Genomic DNA, 20,240 nt, shown 5'->3' with positions numbered 1-20,240 from the left:
ATTTAAAGATTTGCTGCCATCTTTGTTCACAAGCACTTAGTTCCTTATACAAGTTGTTTTAAGCCAATCAACTGACCCATAATTTCATGACTAATCACTCTGTAGCTGTTTCCAGGGACAAAATGGGAGGAAAGAACACAGTAGTGAGGAATAAATGTGCATACAGTATCTTATTTTTTAAGGCTTGAGAGAGTTCAGAGACAAAACAGATTTTACAATTCGCCTGAATTTTTGGACAGCATGGTGGGTGGAGGTAATATTGTATAGTTTGAGAACTTTAAAAAAAATATCAACAAATGTCTGGCAATGAAACACCCTTACTTTGTAATTATAGCAAAGAACCGCACACGAAGCAGGCCCGTCACAAACCCGTCTCCTTAAAACACCTGAAATCCCCTGGAGCTCATTGTGTAAAACATCTGTCACACATATGAGATCAACTGCGACGAAGCACAGACTCATGGGAATCGTACAGAGGAAACATGGTGTCAGTAAGATGTAGCGGTGACACTGAAAGTTAGCGGAGTTTGTCAACATCCAGTGCTTCACTATAAAGAAATGAGAATAAATGACTACATTCATGTAACATTTCAATTATAATGTCAACTCGACTATCAAACGTGCCCTTGACTTCACACAAACATGCATTTAATGATGGCTTCGCTCTGTTCCAGCTGAGGGGTTTTCTACTGGCCTTGTCGGACACAGCCGATGTTGGTGGATAAGTGTGTATAACCTCAATTAAAGCATGCTCTAAATGTCTGACAACAGCTAATATTCCTCTTCCAGCAGCGGGCCGAATTGATGTTCCTTCATTCGTCACCCCACAGAAAAAGCAATCATGCTGTTGTCTCGCTCTGCTTAGGAGCTGGGAAGCGCTACCTCCAGTTTCTCATTAGCATGCACCGCTAACACCCCCTGTCCTCAAGAAACCGTAGCATCTTCCCTGCATTCATCTAACCTCCCGTCTCTTAACAACATTAAAAACCCAGCTTTAATATGCTGAAGAATCTGCCCTAATATACTTGCTCTAAAGGTGTCTTGAGGATACTTAAACATTAAAACACACCGCAGTTATTGTTTTTCCCCACAGATTTGCCCCTCATGTTTACTGGTGTTATGTTTTCCTATTTGCACAGCTCGGTTTGAACAGAAAGCCTCCGTTCTGTCGGCCCTCCTGTTAGAGATTCGTCTCATGAAGCTTTAAGAAAGCCGTCAGTCTTTAAAACATTTAAATGGGTAATTTTGAAATATCTTGTGCACATTTTGTAAATTTACCATTCGTATCACATGGAAAATTAATTTGTAGACACAAAACCTATTCTGATTGACATGCCAGAGCAGCAGTGTAAAGATATTTCAGAATAGCTGAAATGGTGAAATAGCTTCCCTTCTCCTTTATGTTTGCAGAGAGATTTAACGGATTAGTTCACTTCAGAATTAAAATTTCCTGATTTACTCACCCCCATGTCATCCAAAATGTTCATGTCTTTCTTTCTTCAGTCGAAAAGAAATTAAGGAATATTTTTGAGGAAATTAATTTTTGAGGAAAACATTCCAGGATTTTTCTCCATACAGTGAACTTTAGTGGGGTACAATGGGTTGAAGGTCCAGTTTAAATGCAGCTTCAAGGTGCTCTACTTGATCCCAGCCGAAGAATAAGGGTCTTATCTAGTGAAACGATGGGACATTTTCTAAAAAAAAAAACAAAAAAACATCTATATACTTTTTAACCACAAATGCTCGTCTTGCACTGATCCGTAATCACGTTACAAAGGTCATGCGGAAGTACCGTGGTAGGGCGAAAAACTTAAAAATAATCCGATATCATTGTTTTACCTTTTTTTTTTTTTTTGTAAAAAAAGTATATACATTTTTACTTTTTTTAGAAAATGACCGATTGTTTCGCTAGATAAGACTCTTATTGCTCATGTAGAGCACTTTGAAGCTGCACTGAAACTGAAATGTGGACCTTCAACACATTGGGAAGTCCACTATATGGAAAAAAAATCTTGGAATGTTTTCTTAAAAACCTTAATTTCTTTTCAACTGAAGAAGGAAAGACATGAACATCTTGGATGACATAGGGGTGAGTAGATTATCAGGAAATTTTCATTCAGAAGTGAACCAATCCTTTAAATCCAGTCATTAACATGCTTCAAACTTCTTGTAGCCAATCAAATACACACTTTCTAAATGGCAGTAATCTTGAAATATTTTTTATATATATTTTTTCTATATATTAAATAGGGGTGTAACGGTACACGTATTTGTACAGAACCGTTTCGGTACAGGGCTTTCGGTACGGTGCACGTGTGTACCGAAGCATTACATTGCAACCAATATTCACCACCAATAACCGCAATAAGCTCTGCGTTTTGTTACTTTCGATAAGAAACAAAGTGTCATCCTTCAAATTCTGTCCACAAAATCATGAAGTTTAAACAGAAAATGCCATTTTGACGTGCTTTGATGTGGGGTGACAGATCACTGTACAGGCGCCTCAGTTCAACCGGCAGCGCGAGCGCGGAGCGCAAGTAAATGTGTTCATCTCTTCCTCCTTAATACTAGTTACAGAATAAACATGAAAGAACATCTGAAGGTATGTTGCAAGATTCAGTACAACTTACTGAAACGGTCATATCTCATGTAATCGCTCATTCAGTGTTTCAACGGTGGAAAGACATCAATGAAAGCGTCCGTATTCAACAATATGTCATGATGCATTTACCTCAGAAAAGCCATTCAGTGTTCACAGCTTGTTAGTTCGCTAGAGAAATGAACTCTTTCGCTTAATATATGCACTATATTAGCCAATATATTCATTATTTTACTTAATCTTTTAGTGATATCCTGATTAGGCTATTTAATGTATGTTTAAATAAATCTGATGTTAAAATAACAGCCACTGTGTAGAAATGATTATATTTCAACAACGAATTGGAGTAAAAACATTTAGAAGTTAATGCAAAAACTGCCTTAGGTGCAGCTTACAGGTTTGCATACAATTTGTTATTTGAGTGTTGATTATTTTATCTAAAAATAAAAAGCAATTGAATTTAGGCTAATAGTTTGGACTTCTTTCATGTTAGGGCTCCCTACATAGTTTATAGCATTAGCAGAGATGATTTTTTTTATCCTTAAGAAACTTTTAGTTTTAATTTAATTTAATATATTTAAAGACAAAAACACAATTTGTTCAGTAAACCTCTGTTTAATAATAAAAAAAAGCAATTTTATGTTTAGTTTTCTCTCCACCTGCTGTACCGAAAACTGTACCGAACCGTGACTTCAAAACCGAGGTAGCCTACGTACCGAACCGTGAGTTTTGTGTACCGTTACACCCCTAATATTAAACAATTATAAAACTGTTATTTACACTTGTTTATATTGTTTAATTATATATTTATAGACTTACTATAAAATACACCACTGTTCAAAATGTTGGTATCTGAAAGATTTTCTAATGTTTTGAACGAAATCCTTTATGCTCACCAATTCTGTGTTTATTTAAATACAACAGAACATAAATATTCAAATATTTTTACAATTCAAAATAAATGTTTTCTATGTAAATATATGTTATAGTCTAATTTATTTACATAATGTTATAGCTGAATTTTCAGCACTTCAATAACATGATCCTTCAAAAATCATTCTAATATGCTGATTTGGTGCTTACAAAATATTTCTTATTATTATCAAAGTTAAAAACAGTTGTGCTGGCTAATATTTTTGTTGAAATACATTGTTTTCAGGATTCATTGATGACTAGAAAGTTCAAAAGAACAATGTATTTAAAATACGTATCTTTTGTAAGCATTATAATTGTCACCTTTGATCAAATTTTATTTAACTTTTTGAAAAGTAGTGTAAAATATAATATAAATAATTGTATTATTATATAAACTCACCAGCCAATTTTTAGGTATACAAGTTTGAGACGTTTTGAGCTTTGTGACATGGCGTGTTATCCTGCTGGAAGTAGCATCAGAAGATGGTTGCACTGTGGTTATAAAGGGATGGATATGGTCAGCAAAAACACTCAGGTAGCCTCTGGCATTTAAACTATGCTCAATCGGTACTAAGGGGCCAAAAGTGTGCCAAACAAAATATCCCCCACACCATTACACCACCACCATGGATGGATCTCTGCTTTACACCAAATGTTGTTTACACCAAATTCTGACCGTACCATCTGAATGTTGCAGCAGAAATCGAGACTTATTAGACCAGGCAATGTTTTTACAATTTTTTATTGTCCAATTTTGGTAAGATTGTGCTAATTGTAGCCTCAGTTTGCTGTGCTTGGCTGACAGCAATGGCACTCGATGTGGTCTTCTGCTGCTGTAGCCCATCTGCTTCAAGGTTCGACGTTTTATGCATTCAGAGGTGCTCTTCTGCAGACCTCGGTTGTAATAAGTTACTTTTCCCTGGCATCAACAAGTCATTTTCACCCACAGAACTGCACCTCACTGGATATTTTCTCTTTTTAGGGCCATTCTCTGTAAACCCTAGAGGTGGTTGTTTGTAAAGATCCCAGTAGATCAGCAGTTTCTGAAATACCTAGACCAGCCCGTCTGGCACCAACAACCATGCCACGTTCAAAGCCACTTAAATCACCTTTTTTCCCCAGTGTGATGCTCAGTTTGAACCTCAGCAGATCATCTTGTCCATGAGTTGCTCCCATGCAAATGGCTGATTAGATATTTGCATTAATGAACAGTTGAACAGGTATACCTTATAAAGTGGCCGGTGAGTGTATATATTATTTGTTAATTCATATTCATTTAATATTCATTCATACTTAGAGCTGGGCGATATATATCGCATGCGATTGTCATGCGCATTTAGTCAGTAAAGCCGGTTCCCTGATTACCGCTAAAGTGCCATCACCTGCTTTCAAATGGAGCGGCATTTAATAGACAGAACCGTATTTCACAGATGCAGATGAATCGCCTTCGATAATGAACACGATATTGCGTAGCTTGTCAGTGAACTACGGCTCTTTCTATTAAATGCCGCTCAATTTGAAAGCAGGTGATGGCGATTTAGCGGTAATCAGGGAACCGGCTTTACTGACGAAATGCGCGTGACAATCGCATGCGATATATCGCCCAGCCCTATTCATACTACATTAAATATTGTTAATTTATACGTAAGCATTAACCTCTGTTAATTTAGGAGCAAGATAAATTGCCCAAAATAACATTATTGCCTTTCTCCATTAGCTCCATCATATTATTTTCACAAAAGGTATACAAAATATACAAAGTTTTGTGTATGGCATCTACCAGCTGTGGAGGGTGCCTTGTCTCGTGGTACATGCGGTGGCCCCAAGATTTGCGGAAAACATTATACAATAACGTATAGTATGTTATTCAACAATCTGTTATTACTTTATCTATAGCTTATGTCCAATTAAAAAAAAAAGAAGGGAACTCAAAGAAAGCACATACCTCTCTATCGAGCTGGTGGGGTGAAATCACGGTGACAATGTCGCCTCTTTCTGGGTCGATGTAGAACATATTGGGTGACGGTTTATCGGGAAGCTGTCTCACAATGATGTAGCGCAGCACAGCGTTGTCTGTGTTGGGATCGTCTGCGTCGTAAGCCGTCATGGTCATCACTGTAGTGCCTGCCAAAAACAGTTTGAAAACCGATGAGTTATAATGGAGACAAATGGGCAGAATGCTACTCAGTTTGATGCCAACTATATCCTTAAGGTTTTATCTGTACACCGACACCACTCGTATTGCCATTTTCCATTAAACCGCACACCCAAACGAAACTGTAATCGATCGAACTCGGCGAACCAAGTGAGAGAAGACACGTTTTCAATGGGGATTCAGGGCAGACAGAAAATACAGAAGAGCAAAACTCTACTTCTAAGAGGCCGTGTTATGATTCTCCCAGTGCAGTCGAGTTTTATATTGTACTGCATCTAAAATAAGGATGCCGCTCTTGGCAGATGAACTGTAATCCTAGTCAATCCTTGACATATCTGCTCGCCTCCTCTCTTAGACTTGGCCCCTGGAATGAACAGCGGCTCGACGGTATCCGGAGAGAGGCTGATATCTCAGTTCAGGCGGCGCCGTTCATCTATTTCATTTTCCTTCCATCTCATCTGAATGTGCTCAGCTGCAAAAGTGGGCCGCAAATGGAGCCGGAGCCTCTCAAAGTCACAGTGACCAGACAGTGACATGAAGCTAACTCAAATCTATCTCCTGAAGTTAATGGCCTCTATCACTGACGTTAACCTCGTGATCAGCTTTTATGAGAGCTCTTGCACCGTACGGCATAAATCCAGCAGGCACCAAAAAGACAAAAAAAAAAAAAAAAAAATGGGGGGGAAATGTGCTGAACACCCTCAAATAGGGATATTAGCATCTTAGAGTGAATGAGTAAAAGGCAATTATAAGTAATTAAGGGAGAAGTGGGTATCTGCAAGGGGAGAGAGATAGTATTAGGCGGCGGTTAAGCAGTACACCTCTAATGATTAATTACACATGCTGAAGCGCAGAGCGGGGCTCTCTCGTGACACTGCTAGTCAGAGCGAGCGGTTCCACTTCACTGTTCGGTTACACCAAGTTATACGACCTCCGTGTTCGCAGATACACACACACACTGGCAGACATTCGAGTGTGTGCCGACCATGGGTGCGCACACACAGACACGTACAACCTCTTTCTTTTTTTCACACACATACAGAAAGACAAGCACCTAGATGAGAGCACTCATGCTCAGCTTTATGAAGGGCAACTTTGTACTGAAATTATGTTTAAAACCCTGTTAGTTATCAGATTCTTGTCATTTGTTTGTTGTACTAGTTAGCTTGTCACTTGCAGGCTAGAAAAATGTAATCAAATGGCAGTTTATCACTTTAATTGAAGCATTGTCGTTCAAAAAGTTTGGGGTATATAAGATATTCATACTTTTATTCAACAAGGATGCATTAAACGTGACAAAGACATGCATAATGTTAACAGTTTCAACAATAACAGTTTCAACAAAAATATTAGGCAAATGTTTTCAATATTATTATTAATAATTATAAATGTTTCTTGAGCATAAAACAGCATATCAGAATGATTTCTGAAGGATCATGTGACAGTGAAGTCTAGAGTAATGACTGCTGAAAACTCAGCTTTGTAATCACCAGAATTAAAATACATTTTTTTTTTTAAATGTATTAAAAACAGTGTAATACTATTTCATAATATTACTCTTTTTACTGTATTTTCGGTCAAATAAATGCAGCTAGAGACTTCTTTCTAAAACATTAAACATTTAATGGTAGCATATATCAATATTTATTGAGAAAAGCGATGCCTAAAGGACTCTACATAAAGGTCAGAGGGCAAAATTAATTGCATTTTTTGTTTTGTTTCATATTATCACATTTTAAATATATATTTAGTATATAAACATGTACAATAAATATACCTGTAAAGCAAACTAACACCAGAAAAAATACATTTGCTTCAAAAAGATAGTTTCTTTTATGTCTTTTCATTAGAGCTCAGTTAAATCAATGACTGTAAACCTGTCAAAATGAATTACAGCAGCACTTTGCATCATTGCTCAGCTGAAAGAAAATAACTTTAGCACTATTCGAACAGGATTCAAAGACATCTGAGTTAAAATTGAGGCACAATTACTTCATACTAATGGACAAGAATGGGAACTCTATAAACTGAACGTGGGCGTTAAGGATGTGGTATTGAATCACAGAGTAGCCTATAAGTCTAGTTTTCGCTGTCAATGAAAACCTTTTCAAATAGGGTTTTTTGAAAAAATCTACACTGTGTATGTAGAATATATTCATAATCAAGTCATTGTACAACTGAACAAATATTTAGGAAAGAATAGCACAATGCAACTAATCACCACATGACCACTTGATTCTGAATCACCGTTCAATCCGGTTCCCTTAGTTCTATTAACCTGTTCTCCTTCTGCACCCTCATAAAGATCAAAAAAAGCCTTGAGGTATTTAGCGCTCATCAATATGAACCATGACAAAAGCCATCAGCTCCCATCAGCACACACATAAATCAACAAGCGGATCTAATTGGCTGATGGGAAGGGCCAGAAAGTGAATGCAAATCACTGCTACGCAATTATGAGGCAATTATGTCAAAGCTGAGCCCAATTCAGGAGCTATTGTCTTCCTTTATGAAGTCCATACTCTCCCCAGCGCCAAGCCGGAATCAATGTTAACTACATTGGAAGGTTTAATGGGAGGACCTGAAATGGCTAGACTTGAATCTGCGGGTCTCCATTACTGTATTATCAACTCTGTTCATCTAATTGGGGCTATGGGATCAGTCAAAGTGAGGACTTTTTCTTTCTGGCTCTTTCTGTCTCCCTTTTAATTCCACCATCTTGTCACACTGAACAAGAGGCGGAACATCGAAATGAATAATGTCTCATAAAATGCCTGACTTGAGCGGTTAATTTGATATCAGGCTCTGTGTTCAACTCTGCATTAACTAAGGCTGCAAACACTCATTGTTGGCATGCTGAAATCTATCACAGTATGAACAAGTAAATAAATAACTAATATATGTTGGGTTCTGGTTCTCGAATCTGATTGTCTGAGAGCCGTGAAATCCACCATATTAAAAAAAAAAAAAAAAAAAAATATATATATATATATATATATATATATATATATATTGTTATGTCATTAATGTAGTTTTAAGATTTTTTTAGGTGAGAATAGTTATTTAGACCTCAAATATGTGACTCATATATAGCGCCTATTTTACAGTTTGTTTTGACGCTTTTGCAGATGCGAGCTCCAGGCTGTCAGCGGACGTTCAGCGCTCATGTACCCACAGAGAACAGCTTCATCTTGGCCAGTCCTTCGGGAATTTGCTGTGGGCTCTTATGTAGATAGATATTAATCTTGTTCTATATTAATATCAATACTTGTTCCAGAGCAAAATTATTTGGGTTAAGGTGAAAATTAAGTTTGATAACTTTATATTTAGGATATATTTAACTTAAATCATGTACTAGAGTGCTACTTTTGAACGTTTGACTGAATTGTTTGCTTGTGTTTTTATTTATTTGATTGTGTTTATTGTTTGCTTGTGTTTGTCTTTGTGTTTGTTAATTTAAATATTGTTGTTCAATAAATATTTTATATAAATGTTGCATTTGGTATAGAGAAATGGTTCGTAAACAGTATGTGAAAGTTACATTATTACAGCAAGTACTTTCTTTATGAGTAAGTCAGAACAGGGAAGCTGTTTTATCGCTGTGGGAAATCCCCTTAACTTTTAAATCGACAAAGATATCGATTTCCTCAGCGGGCATTCAAACTGATTTTTAAAAAAATTTTTATAATGAATATAATAATATTGAAATTGACCTGAAGAATGAATGCTATATCAGATGCAGGGAATACACTGGTTTAGTCGATCTCTCTCTCTCTCTCTCTCTCATAATACCATAATACTCTATACATATTACAATAAGCTTCGATGAAACAACTCAACGTTCCTTTGTTACTAGTTCTAAAGTGATGTTTTATAATTAGTAACAGAGGTTTGGATTCAACTGTTAATTAAACTGTCAACTTGAGATTTGAATCCATGGCAGAAGGAAGTAGTTCTGCACAAAAGAGGTTTTTAAAGACACTCCGTTGTTCTTATTTATGAATTTACACTTGTGAACTGTTGTATAAATGCAATATCACACTCTACGGCTGAATCACAACCGTGCTGATATCCAGCCATATCGCATGGCTACGTCATACTTTCAAACTTTCTTATGCCAAACATTCAGACTTGCTGTGGCTATACCCCTCCAGCAATGTCTTTATCTGTTGCACACACACTTCTTGTCCTCTCATTTTGTTGCTGTCTGATGTAGCAGAAGAATGTGCTGTTTGGAAGATCGAGGGATTTTAGTGGGCATCTCTTCCTTCAGACAACAGCTGAAGCCCGGTGGGTGCCAATCACAGAGCCCCACTCCAGAACCGAAGGCAGTGGTGTACCATCCAAAACCGTGGGCTTCTCGACAGGGTGCCTTCCACTTCGACATGGCCCCAGCTGCTTAAAATCAAGCTCTAGCTAAAAAGCTGGGCCCTTCAGCTTTTGTGGAGGAGAGGTTTTACATAATAACAACTCAAAGAGTGTCACGCCATTAAAAGGGAATATTTATATCCTGCTAACGACAGTTCGGGCCAGAAGGCAAAGAAATCAGACACGTTTCTTTCTTTTCAATAAGTTTCACTTGTTCCCTCTTTGTTCTTGTTTCTTCTCAAAGGCACTGCATTATTTCAGCGGAAAAAAAATAAAAAAAATCACTAAACATATTTAAATTGGGATTTTAAATGACATTTAAATTAAGTCAATATCTGTTTAAATCGAAATTATGAATTTAACTGATGTGGAAAAATCTGAATATTATAAAAAGGCAAATTAATCAGCATTTCTATATAATATTTTCGTCTCTGAGCAAATTCAGACTTGAGGTAAAGTCACATGATTTTTGCTTTTTACAGTTTTGGCTTTTTCAGGTGCGTGAATCTCAGTGGTGGAGCAGTACTGTACAATCCCCATCATAGTATGCTAGATCCCTGACAACCTAGCACTTAGACCCGCAAATCACATTCAGTGCTAATTTTGCGGCCACATTTACATTGTTAACAGTTACATAATTCCTTTAGGTGCTAAAACAATGCAAACAATGTGTGCAAAATAAACAACATCATTAGCAGGAACAATTCATTTTTAGTTTCCCTCTGTGTTCACAGTTCAACAGTACTGTACAAAAAGAGTTGAAAAAGAAAGGGCTACAGTGTGCTAACACAAGGCCGGTGTTACACATGGCACATCCTCTATTATAGACATCCAGGGAAATCAATATGACTTCAGGATCTCATTCACACCGGGGAAGCCAGCGCACTGTGTGATGGGCTTTATAATAGGAAGAACGGGGGAGAGATTGAGACAGGATGAAATAATGATGGAGCAGGTGTGTGTGAGCGAGTGATCGGACTAGATACGAGGATGAGAGAGAGGAAGGGCGAGAGGTCCGCAGGGAAAACAGACAATGAAGCTTCTGGACAAGGGATCACGGCGCTATCTTTGGACTTTGACTAAGTTAAAAGTGTACAAATAATGAGGCTAATCTTCCACACGAAATCTACAGAATGATGACTTTTTTTTTTCTTTTTTTTCTCAGAGATTTATACTAAAGGACATGTCTGAAACTTTTTGGCACATAGATTGGTGATTGCATTGCCTGGGGTGCAAGACTTCAAAAAGCACAAAATTCTACATAACATGGCTTTTTATAGTCCATCTCTGGTACATAGCAACAGAAAAGCACATTACCCTTCATTTTGGGAGGTAATTCAATACATCTAGCAGTTCTAGAGAAAGATAAATGGACTACAATGTGGAATGGAGCACTGAGGTGCGATTTGCTGCCTTCTTGCCCTGAATGGCCCAGCTGACTTATTCTCCCTTGGTTCAAGGCACTCAAGTGAAATTCAGCGGTCTGTCTAAGAGAAGTCCGCAGGCAAAGTCCGACAATTCAACGTTCTCATTGTTTCATTACACCATGTCAAGTAAGCACCATTTTTATGGAAACCCCTGGACCACTGGGCATTCTGCAATGCACTCATTCCCTCAAAACATAATCCCAGGCAGAAACAGTGCAGTACAAAGAAGAAACACTTTAAACTCTGCATTCACACTTTCACACTCGTAGAATGCTGAACCTAAGGGAAGGAGAATATGATAATTTTTAAGGGATATTTTGCAGGTTACACATTAACTGCTCAACTAGTAGCCCTCAGCAAACAGTTTATTCTTATGACCAAGAAGATGGAACAAATGAAAGGCATGATTTCCATTCAAAAATATATAATTTTATATAAATGTTGCATTTGGTATAGAAAAATGGTCCGTCAATAGTATCAGTGAAAGTTACATTATTACGCCATTACATGGCAGCAAAGACTGTCTTTATGAGTGAGTCAGAGCAAGGAAGTTGTTTTATCACTGCGGGAAATCCCCTTAACTTTTAAAAGGACAAATATATCGATTCCCTCAGCGGACATTCAAACTGATTTTTTTTATAATGGATATAATATTATGGACATTGGCCTGAAGAATGAATGCTATATCAGATGCAGGGAATACACTGGTTTAGTCAATCTCTCTCTCTCATAATTCCATAATACTCTATCTACATATTACAATAAGCTTCAATGAAGCGACTCAGCATTCCTTCGTTACTAGTTCTAAAGTGACGTTTTAAAATTAATAACGGAGGTTTGGACTCAACTTGAGATTTGAATCCATGGCAGAAGGAAGTTGTTCTGCACAAAAGAGGGTTTTTACCACTGGGCATTCTGCAATGTACTCATTCCCTCAAAACGTAATCCCAGGCAGAAACAGTGCTGTACAAAGAAGAAACACTTTAAACTCTGCATTCACACTTTCACACTTGTAGAATGCTTGTTTGCCAATATTTATTCACCCTCGTGTAGTTTCAAACCTGTATGGAGCACAATATTAGATATTTTGAACAAAGACTCACAAAAAAAGCAACACAAAAGTAGTATTTGTGATATACTGTATGACAACTCTTCAGTAGTGATACGAAACAGTGCATATGGATAATTTCTAAACTAATCAGTCCAATTTGTGAAATGGATCAACAAGTTCAATTAAATTGACATATCAGGGGTATGCGGTCCATATAAGCTGCAAATGCTCTGCATACCCAAGCCATTGTGGACTTGCTAATTAATATTAACACTATAAATTACTATAAATTCCTTTGTTTGAGGTATACCATAAAGCTTACATGATAAAACATTGGTAATGCGTATGCAACTGTTTGTCATATATTTATTTGCCAAACCATGGTAATTTTCTTCAAATCTGCCAGTACCGGAGGGTTCTGGGTATGCTGATCTTAATAACAGAGCGTAGGCGGCAAAGCTGTTGTATGTATCATCATAACTTTCGTGCAATCTCATTGGTTTTTTGGTCTATGCAGGATTCCACACGCTGGGAAAGCTCTCCGCAAATCGCTCGCCCAAGAGTCGGGATGGGTACCGAAACCCGGTATTAAATTGACCCCGGGGCTAAATTTTGAAATACCGGTTTATCGATAAGCTCTGACGTTAACGGTTCTGCTATCGGTACTGAAGAAATTATGGAGAAAATACACGTGCATTTATTATTGCTATATCAACATCATCTTGCAGATTCTGAAACACCGGAATCGCCAGCTGTTTCTGTTGCAATAACATTAGGACATTTGTCTATGATGCATTTTTGCTTTCGCAGTCCAGAAGAGAGATCGAAGAAAGACCATATCTGAGGTAAAACTATTAAAAACTAAAAACCGTGTTTCGTCTAGCACACCTTCATTCTCTTCACAGCTGCGCGCGTTCGTTCCTCCCTAAACCCAAACTTAACGTCAGAATCAGCACAATCGGTGATCATTGTAAAATGGAGTCTTTACTGTTGCTAAATTGCTGTAAAGGTTTGATAATTATTATCAACGTTTAAAACGTTGAAAGCACAATAATCCGCGCATGAGACGCTGTTCCTCAGGCTGAATTGCGGCGTGCGCTTCAAAATGGACCGCAAATAAACTAACAAATTACACGTTGGGCTTCAGGTGCACGTCCAAACGATCAAATACACACAATAGCATGTTAAAATGACCGGATTGGAGCGTGTTTAGCTACTTAAATGCAGTTTATATTGTAAGTGTACATGAACAGCTTGGAGAAAATCTGATGCATGTTAATATCTACAGCTATGGAAAAAATTAAGAGACCACTCCAAGTTCAGAAATCAATGTTAAGTGGTCTCTTATTTTTTTCCATAGCTGTATATTGTCTTAAAGTGACAGCAGTCAGTCACCTTCTCACGATTGTGCCATCAGTGTTAATCAAACAATAAAATGCAAAGAGAAAATCACTCACAGCGCTTCTAAATATAGTTAGCTTTAATAAGATTTAATCTATTAATTTATTCTGTGAAAACCATGCAGTGTTATTTTACATTTGGTTACTTAGATATGTTTTATAGGCTAGGCCTATATTACTTGCATTAACAAGAACAAATGAAAGCACTTTATTTCATTTGAGTCTTTATTTTATTGTATTTGTCAGTTTGTTTTTCCTAAAATATTCTGTATATATATATATATATATATATATATATATATATATATATATATATATATATATATATATATATATATATATATATAACAAAAAGTACCGATAAGAATACCGTTAAAGTACCGGATCGATAAGCAGTATCGGTAAGAGTAGTAATACCGTTAAAACCCTAACGATACCCATCCCTACCCAAGAGGAAAAATTTGCTGTTGCTGCCAGATCTCCGAAAATCTCATTGTATTGGATACAAAACTAAACAGACTAAATCAAATTAAAAAGTCATAACTGAAACATAGAATTCATAGTATTTTATTTTCTTCACAGGGAAATTTATTTTTTACAAAACCTTATAGGCTAAAATGTTGAAGACAGATTGTGCTGGACTAGTGCCACCTAGAGGAATCACAAAAATACAGCATATTTTGCAAATGACTCTTTGTGCGTCGCATCCCACCCAAACAACACAGCTCTTACAGGTAATTGTGAAGACATGTCTCAACAGGTAAATAATATAAGTTACTTTCAATACAAGGTCCAACATATTAGAAATACTTCTTACGGTGTTGCTATGTGTCAAGAGAGTAAGCAATAACACACTGTGTAGAGTGAACGTTAGTGTTTAGCTTATAATAAACAAATCCAACGTTCAATATCTGCACCGGGCACAGTTTTGACATAACAGCAAAAGTCACCGCTTGCCACTGATTCATATTTAAAAGACTGATTTGTTTACTGATGCAGTTTCTGAGTTCTCACTGACTCAATGATCCAATCCATAAGCTAATAGCTCCCTGGAGGGCAAGATTATCACTGAACAACAATCTAAATTCTTACACAGTGCACAAGTCATCTGGACTACTTTTATGATACTTTTATGGTGCTTTTCGTCATTGTATTATAATGACGAGACGTTTTTTGTTTTCCTTTTGTGTTCTACAGAAAAAAATAACAGCATGCAGGTTTGGAATGACATGGCAGTGAGCAAATAATGAGAGAACTTTTGGTGAACTGTTTCTATAAGCAGAGAACACTGCATTTATGTATAATTGATTCATTTTAAAGCATCCCAAAGGGAATCCAAAGTGTGTAAAACCTCCACATTTTGAGAACATGGAGGATTTACATAACAGGCGAACATTGGGGGCACCAGTAAAAGGCTTATAATGCACTTTCTACCTGCACTTTCATTGTTATGGTATTGTATGTAAATTAGTCAATGCATACAAGTGCTCATCAAGCCACAATGCTTTCCACAAATCACTTCTACCATTCTATTGTGTTATCCAAACTATCTACTGTGACTGAGACACGTTTCACCTAGCAAAAGATAACTTTGTTTCTCAGAATTGAAGCTGTTAAAGAAGTGACACTTAAAATGAAAGAATCAATCTAATTTCATCAAGATGCAGCATTACAATGCCCCACTATGCATCCTTTTGTTATAGAACAACAACAGCGATTTTACACTGGACGTCAAGTGGTGACCCAACACAGTACCAAAATTGACTTTCAGAACAAAGAATAATGTTTTAAAATCAAATTATAACATTGCACTTCCACATTTTTTATGTTCCATTAAGCCTCTGAAGCTCTGGTACCTTACATAAAGTCCCACAATGCACACAGGCAAGTAAACACAGAAATGTAATCTGTGTGTCCGGTTTGATCCCAGGCCGGCAGTGGAAAGTGCTAAAGCATAAAGCCACACATCATTCTCTCATCTCGTCCTTCTCTCCAGCTTCTCTATTACTGATATGAAAAAAGAGAGAGCAAGAGGTAGCACTTATTAACTCGGCCGATGTCTCCGTGTGTGTGTGAGAGATGGGTGAGAGAGGATGAGAAGGCAAATGACAAAGAGAAGCTAATGTAAAGGTGTCTAGTAAAGAAATAAATAAAAGCAAACAAAAAGTGTCTTTACATGGCATGTAAGCAACATCTTAAGTGACATTTGTATAAAGTCTTTAAATGTGACGGTGATGTAGTAGAAAAACTGTATTTACACAAGAAAGACTGCAAAGTTTTTTAGTAGTGACTATGTGACAAGTGCATATGTTTCAGACATGAATCCTCTATTTTCAGGTTGAAGTGTTACATAATAATCTTTGACTGTGTGAATGTGATCTAGAGTTCTGTGACAGAGGGACAGTATCATGCCACTGTTCCTATCAACCTCTTCACCTTCACAATATAGCCGACCAATTAAATTCTTCCTGCACCACTGTTCCTATCACTAGAGCACGCTTTTCTCTCATTCTACCAGTTTACAGTGCAGAACCACATGTAAACACACACAGGGCCCTATCATACATCCAGTGCAATGCGACGCCCGATGCAGTTGTCATTTTCACGTCCAGCATCGACTTTGTTTAAATATCAAATGCACTCACGCCCATCTGTTCGCCCATGGGAGTGCTGGGGCCCTATAATACACCCGGCGCAAGTGTGTTTGCTAGTTTGCGTCCGGCGTCGTTCGCGTTTTCCCGTTCAGCGCCATGTCCTTAAATTAGTAAATGCATTTGCACCAGTTAGTGCGCCCATGGGCGTGCTGGTCTAAAAAAGAGGTGTGTTCAGGCGCATTGCCGGCGCATTGCTATTTTAAGGAGCTGAACATAGACTGCGCCATAGACCAACTCAAACCTAGTCTAAAGTCAGTGGCGCAATATTTTTTTGTTAGAGCGCGTTGGTAGAAACTGCGCCTCTGGGCGCGTCCACAGTGCGTGTTGAGTTTGCTTATTACACACAGGGATGCGCATCACACAAACATGCCAAATATTAAAAACAAAAGCATTACAGTGTAAAAGAATATTATTGTGTAGGCTACATAAATATAAAAATGTAATGATGTATAGTCATTGCGTGTATTAGAATTAGGCTACCTATTTTCAGTTCAGCCTATTACTTAGTGTTGTCAAAAGTACCGACTTCGGTACCTATCTGTACTGAAATTTTAAAAACGTGACGCTTTGAGCGCTGTTGAGCGGATTCATAAACATCTCTGATTGGCTATTGTGTTGACGGCTCATCGGATATGCCTGTGATTGGCTACAATGATCAACGCGTGGGAGCATTTGAAAGCACACGGAATTGTTTGAATTTGAAAGCGTTTTGAAAGTGGGAGCGCGAGCAAATGAAAACAGGCATCTAACAGTGGACCGATCCGCGGTAGACGCCTGCTTTCAAACGCTCCCGTGTGTATCTGTGTAAGCGCTTAGTGAAGAAATTAATTGATGACTATTTACGTTTTTACAGAGTTGATCACTGAAGCCTATCACAGACATATCCGATGAGCCGTGAAAACATCGGCCAATCAGAGATGTTTGCGAAGCCACTCAACAGCGCTCAAAGCGTCACATTTCAGTACCGACTAGGTACCGAAGTCGGTACTTTTGACGACACTACTATTACTACTTATAATGATGAACGAAATTGGCTAATTAATTAAACAATCGTGCCAATACAAACACATATACAGTATATATATATATATATATATTAACTGACTCATCGCGCAGAGCTATTTGAAAGCCTGCATTTGCAAGTCCGCTTTAACTTCGCGCACGAGCAGATCGGTTTCTTCGCTTGAAAAGCGTTCAGCTTTTCCGCCAACAAATTCCGCCATGTAAATAGCAATCTGCCATGGCGCGAGCGCATCTCGCTCTTAAAGGGAATGGGAGATGACACTCTGATTGGTTTATTGAACGTTACACCCATTACTCATTAAGAGAATAGGGACAACCCATTTCAAAAATGTGCCGGACCGTTTTTCCGTCGTTAAAATAGCAAAAGTGGATTTGGACACGCCCTGAGTGCACCTGCGCCATGCGCTTTACACTTTGCATTTAGATCGTTAAAATAGGGCCCTAGGTCTGAAAATGAGGTGTGTTCAGGTGCATTTTTGGCGTGTTGCTATTTTGAGGCAACTGAAAACAATAGCGCCACTGACCAACAAAAATCTGGTTTAAAGTCAATGGTGCAGTATTTGAAGGGCACATTAGTAATTTGTACACACGGAGACATGCCGCAGCACAAAAACATGGCAAATATTAAAAATAAAAGGATTACAATGTAAAAGATTATGACTGTGTACATAAAGATAAAAATGCCTAAATGTCATAATGGATAGTGATTGCATGTATCAGAATTACCTATCTGCAGTAATGACGGATGAAATTGGCTAATTATTTGACCAATCGTGGCAATATATTTAAACTGACTCATCAGGTTGAGGGTGTCCACTGTATATCCCACCATGCATATAACAATCCGCCATGGCGTGAGAACAACTGGCTTTTGAACGGAATGGGAGATGACATTCTGGTTTATTGCATGTTACACCCAAAACACACCTATGATACATTAAGAGATCAGGTACAACCCTTTTTGTGCACCTATGCCATGCGCTTCAGACCATTAAATATGCGCTTAGATCATTAAAATAGTGCCCACAGTATTTAAATAGTCTTAGGAAAGGTACTTCAAAACTATATCTTGCCAAACCACACACTATTTCAAGTATTTCAACTTCAATCAAACTGCTCTTTTTTGACAATAAATTGATAAAGTGACAATTTTATATATTCTAATAAAATATAATATCAATTAAAATATATATAAATATATATATATACATGAACAAGGATGGCAGCTGATCAGGGAGCAGAATGTCACCCCAACAATTCCTATTAGTAACACACCGTGCATTGATTTTCTAATAAGTGCCCCTACATAACATGCTCTGGTAATGCAAACAAGGCCAACAAAGTGGACAAGTGTGTGTACAAGCAATGGAAATGGATTGGAATGAATATTATCAAATGAAATTGTGTTCAATTAGATAACAAATTTGTTTGTGTCTGTGCGTGTATATCTGAGGGGGAGTGCAAGAGTATGTGTGCAGTCATGTTCGGATGAAAAAATCTAATTAACACCTCTGTGGGGGCTTTCTGCATTAGCTAACTGTTTCACAGTGTATCCGTAAAGCAGCAGGAATCCATTTGAATCCTGGCAGTGCACAGCATATGTACGGTTTAATGCACACATCGCTCTGGCGAAAACATAATGTGTATCTTACTATGGCTGTGCTCATCAAACCAAGACATGCACAGGAGTCCTCAGCAGGGCAGAATTAATGTATAAGGAAACGTTAAGCTCGATTGAAACAGTGTTTTGCTCAGTCATCAAGACTTGTTGCAATGCAAACAAACAGCTCAGGCTATATCATTTAGGTTGAATGTTTGCCAGACTTAATGTAAACCTAAACTTAATACAATCCAATTCAATATAGTCATCTGTGCCATGCTTTACTTACATTGTCCTCTAGACTCTTAGCAAATAAGATCATTGAATTTTAAAGGGGGGGTTGCATGCAATTTCACTTTTTTAACTTTAGTTAGTGTGTAATGTTGCTGCTTGAGCATAAACAGTATCTGCAAAGTTACAGCGCTGAAAGTTCAATGCACACTGAGATATTGTCTTTTAAAGTTATGGCATTTTATTGCCTACAAAAACGGGCGGTTTGGACTACAACGAGCTTCTTCCCGGGTTGGTGACATCATGAACCCTTGCTATTAACATAAACACTGCCCCCGGGAACACGCAACAAAGTGGGCGAGGCCATGTGCCGCAGCATAATTAAAGCGGAAGAGTTGTTTACACCGAATGCGAGCTGTGCGACGCGACGCATCAAAAGACATAGAACCCATTATTATCGGTGATATTTTCTACACTGGATGCGGTGCTGAAGACAGCTTCCTGAATCTACACGAGTTCAATGCTGGATTTACACAAAGACTTTTACTGAAAGATGAAGCAGTTCCCACTTTAAAAGCAGAAGCTGCTGTTTATCAGCCCCAAACTGTAAGTACGTTTTATTGTTTGTCTTTTAAACGTAATGTTATAGTTCTGTTGCTATTTTTAATGCATCTAGGACGTATACAAAGAGCAACTCGTTTTTGCTAGTCAGTTAGCTAAATTCTAGTGCAACAAACACCAAACAAACTTCTATGTTCATAGACAAACAGTTGTTCATGCTATAAATTAAACGCTACCTTTACAAAAATGCGACTAC

At 37.7% G+C, this 20,240-nt stretch overlaps 1 protein-coding gene across 2 annotated transcripts in view; it reads right to left on the bottom strand.

The window, feature by feature from the left end:
- cdh13 (cadherin 13, H-cadherin (heart)) overlaps positions 1-20,240 on the bottom strand; it is a 419,907-nt gene that overhangs the window by 125,301 nt on the left and 274,366 nt on the right. For both annotated transcript variants that reach the window (XM_067390159.1, XM_067390158.1), the window contains exon 7: positions 5,460-5,638. In XM_067390159.1, coding sequence (XP_067246260.1) covers positions 5,460-5,638 — 179 coding nt within the window. The remainder of the gene's footprint in view (positions 1-5,459; positions 5,639-20,240) is intronic.

Source organism: Chanodichthys erythropterus, chromosome 7, assembly GCF_024489055.1.
Source record: "Chanodichthys erythropterus isolate Z2021 chromosome 7, ASM2448905v1, whole genome shotgun sequence".
Taxonomy (NCBI): domain Eukaryota; kingdom Metazoa; phylum Chordata; class Actinopteri; order Cypriniformes; family Xenocyprididae; genus Chanodichthys; species Chanodichthys erythropterus.
The sequence above is the reverse complement of the archived record's forward strand: the minus strand, read 5'-3'. Positions and strand labels throughout refer to the sequence as shown.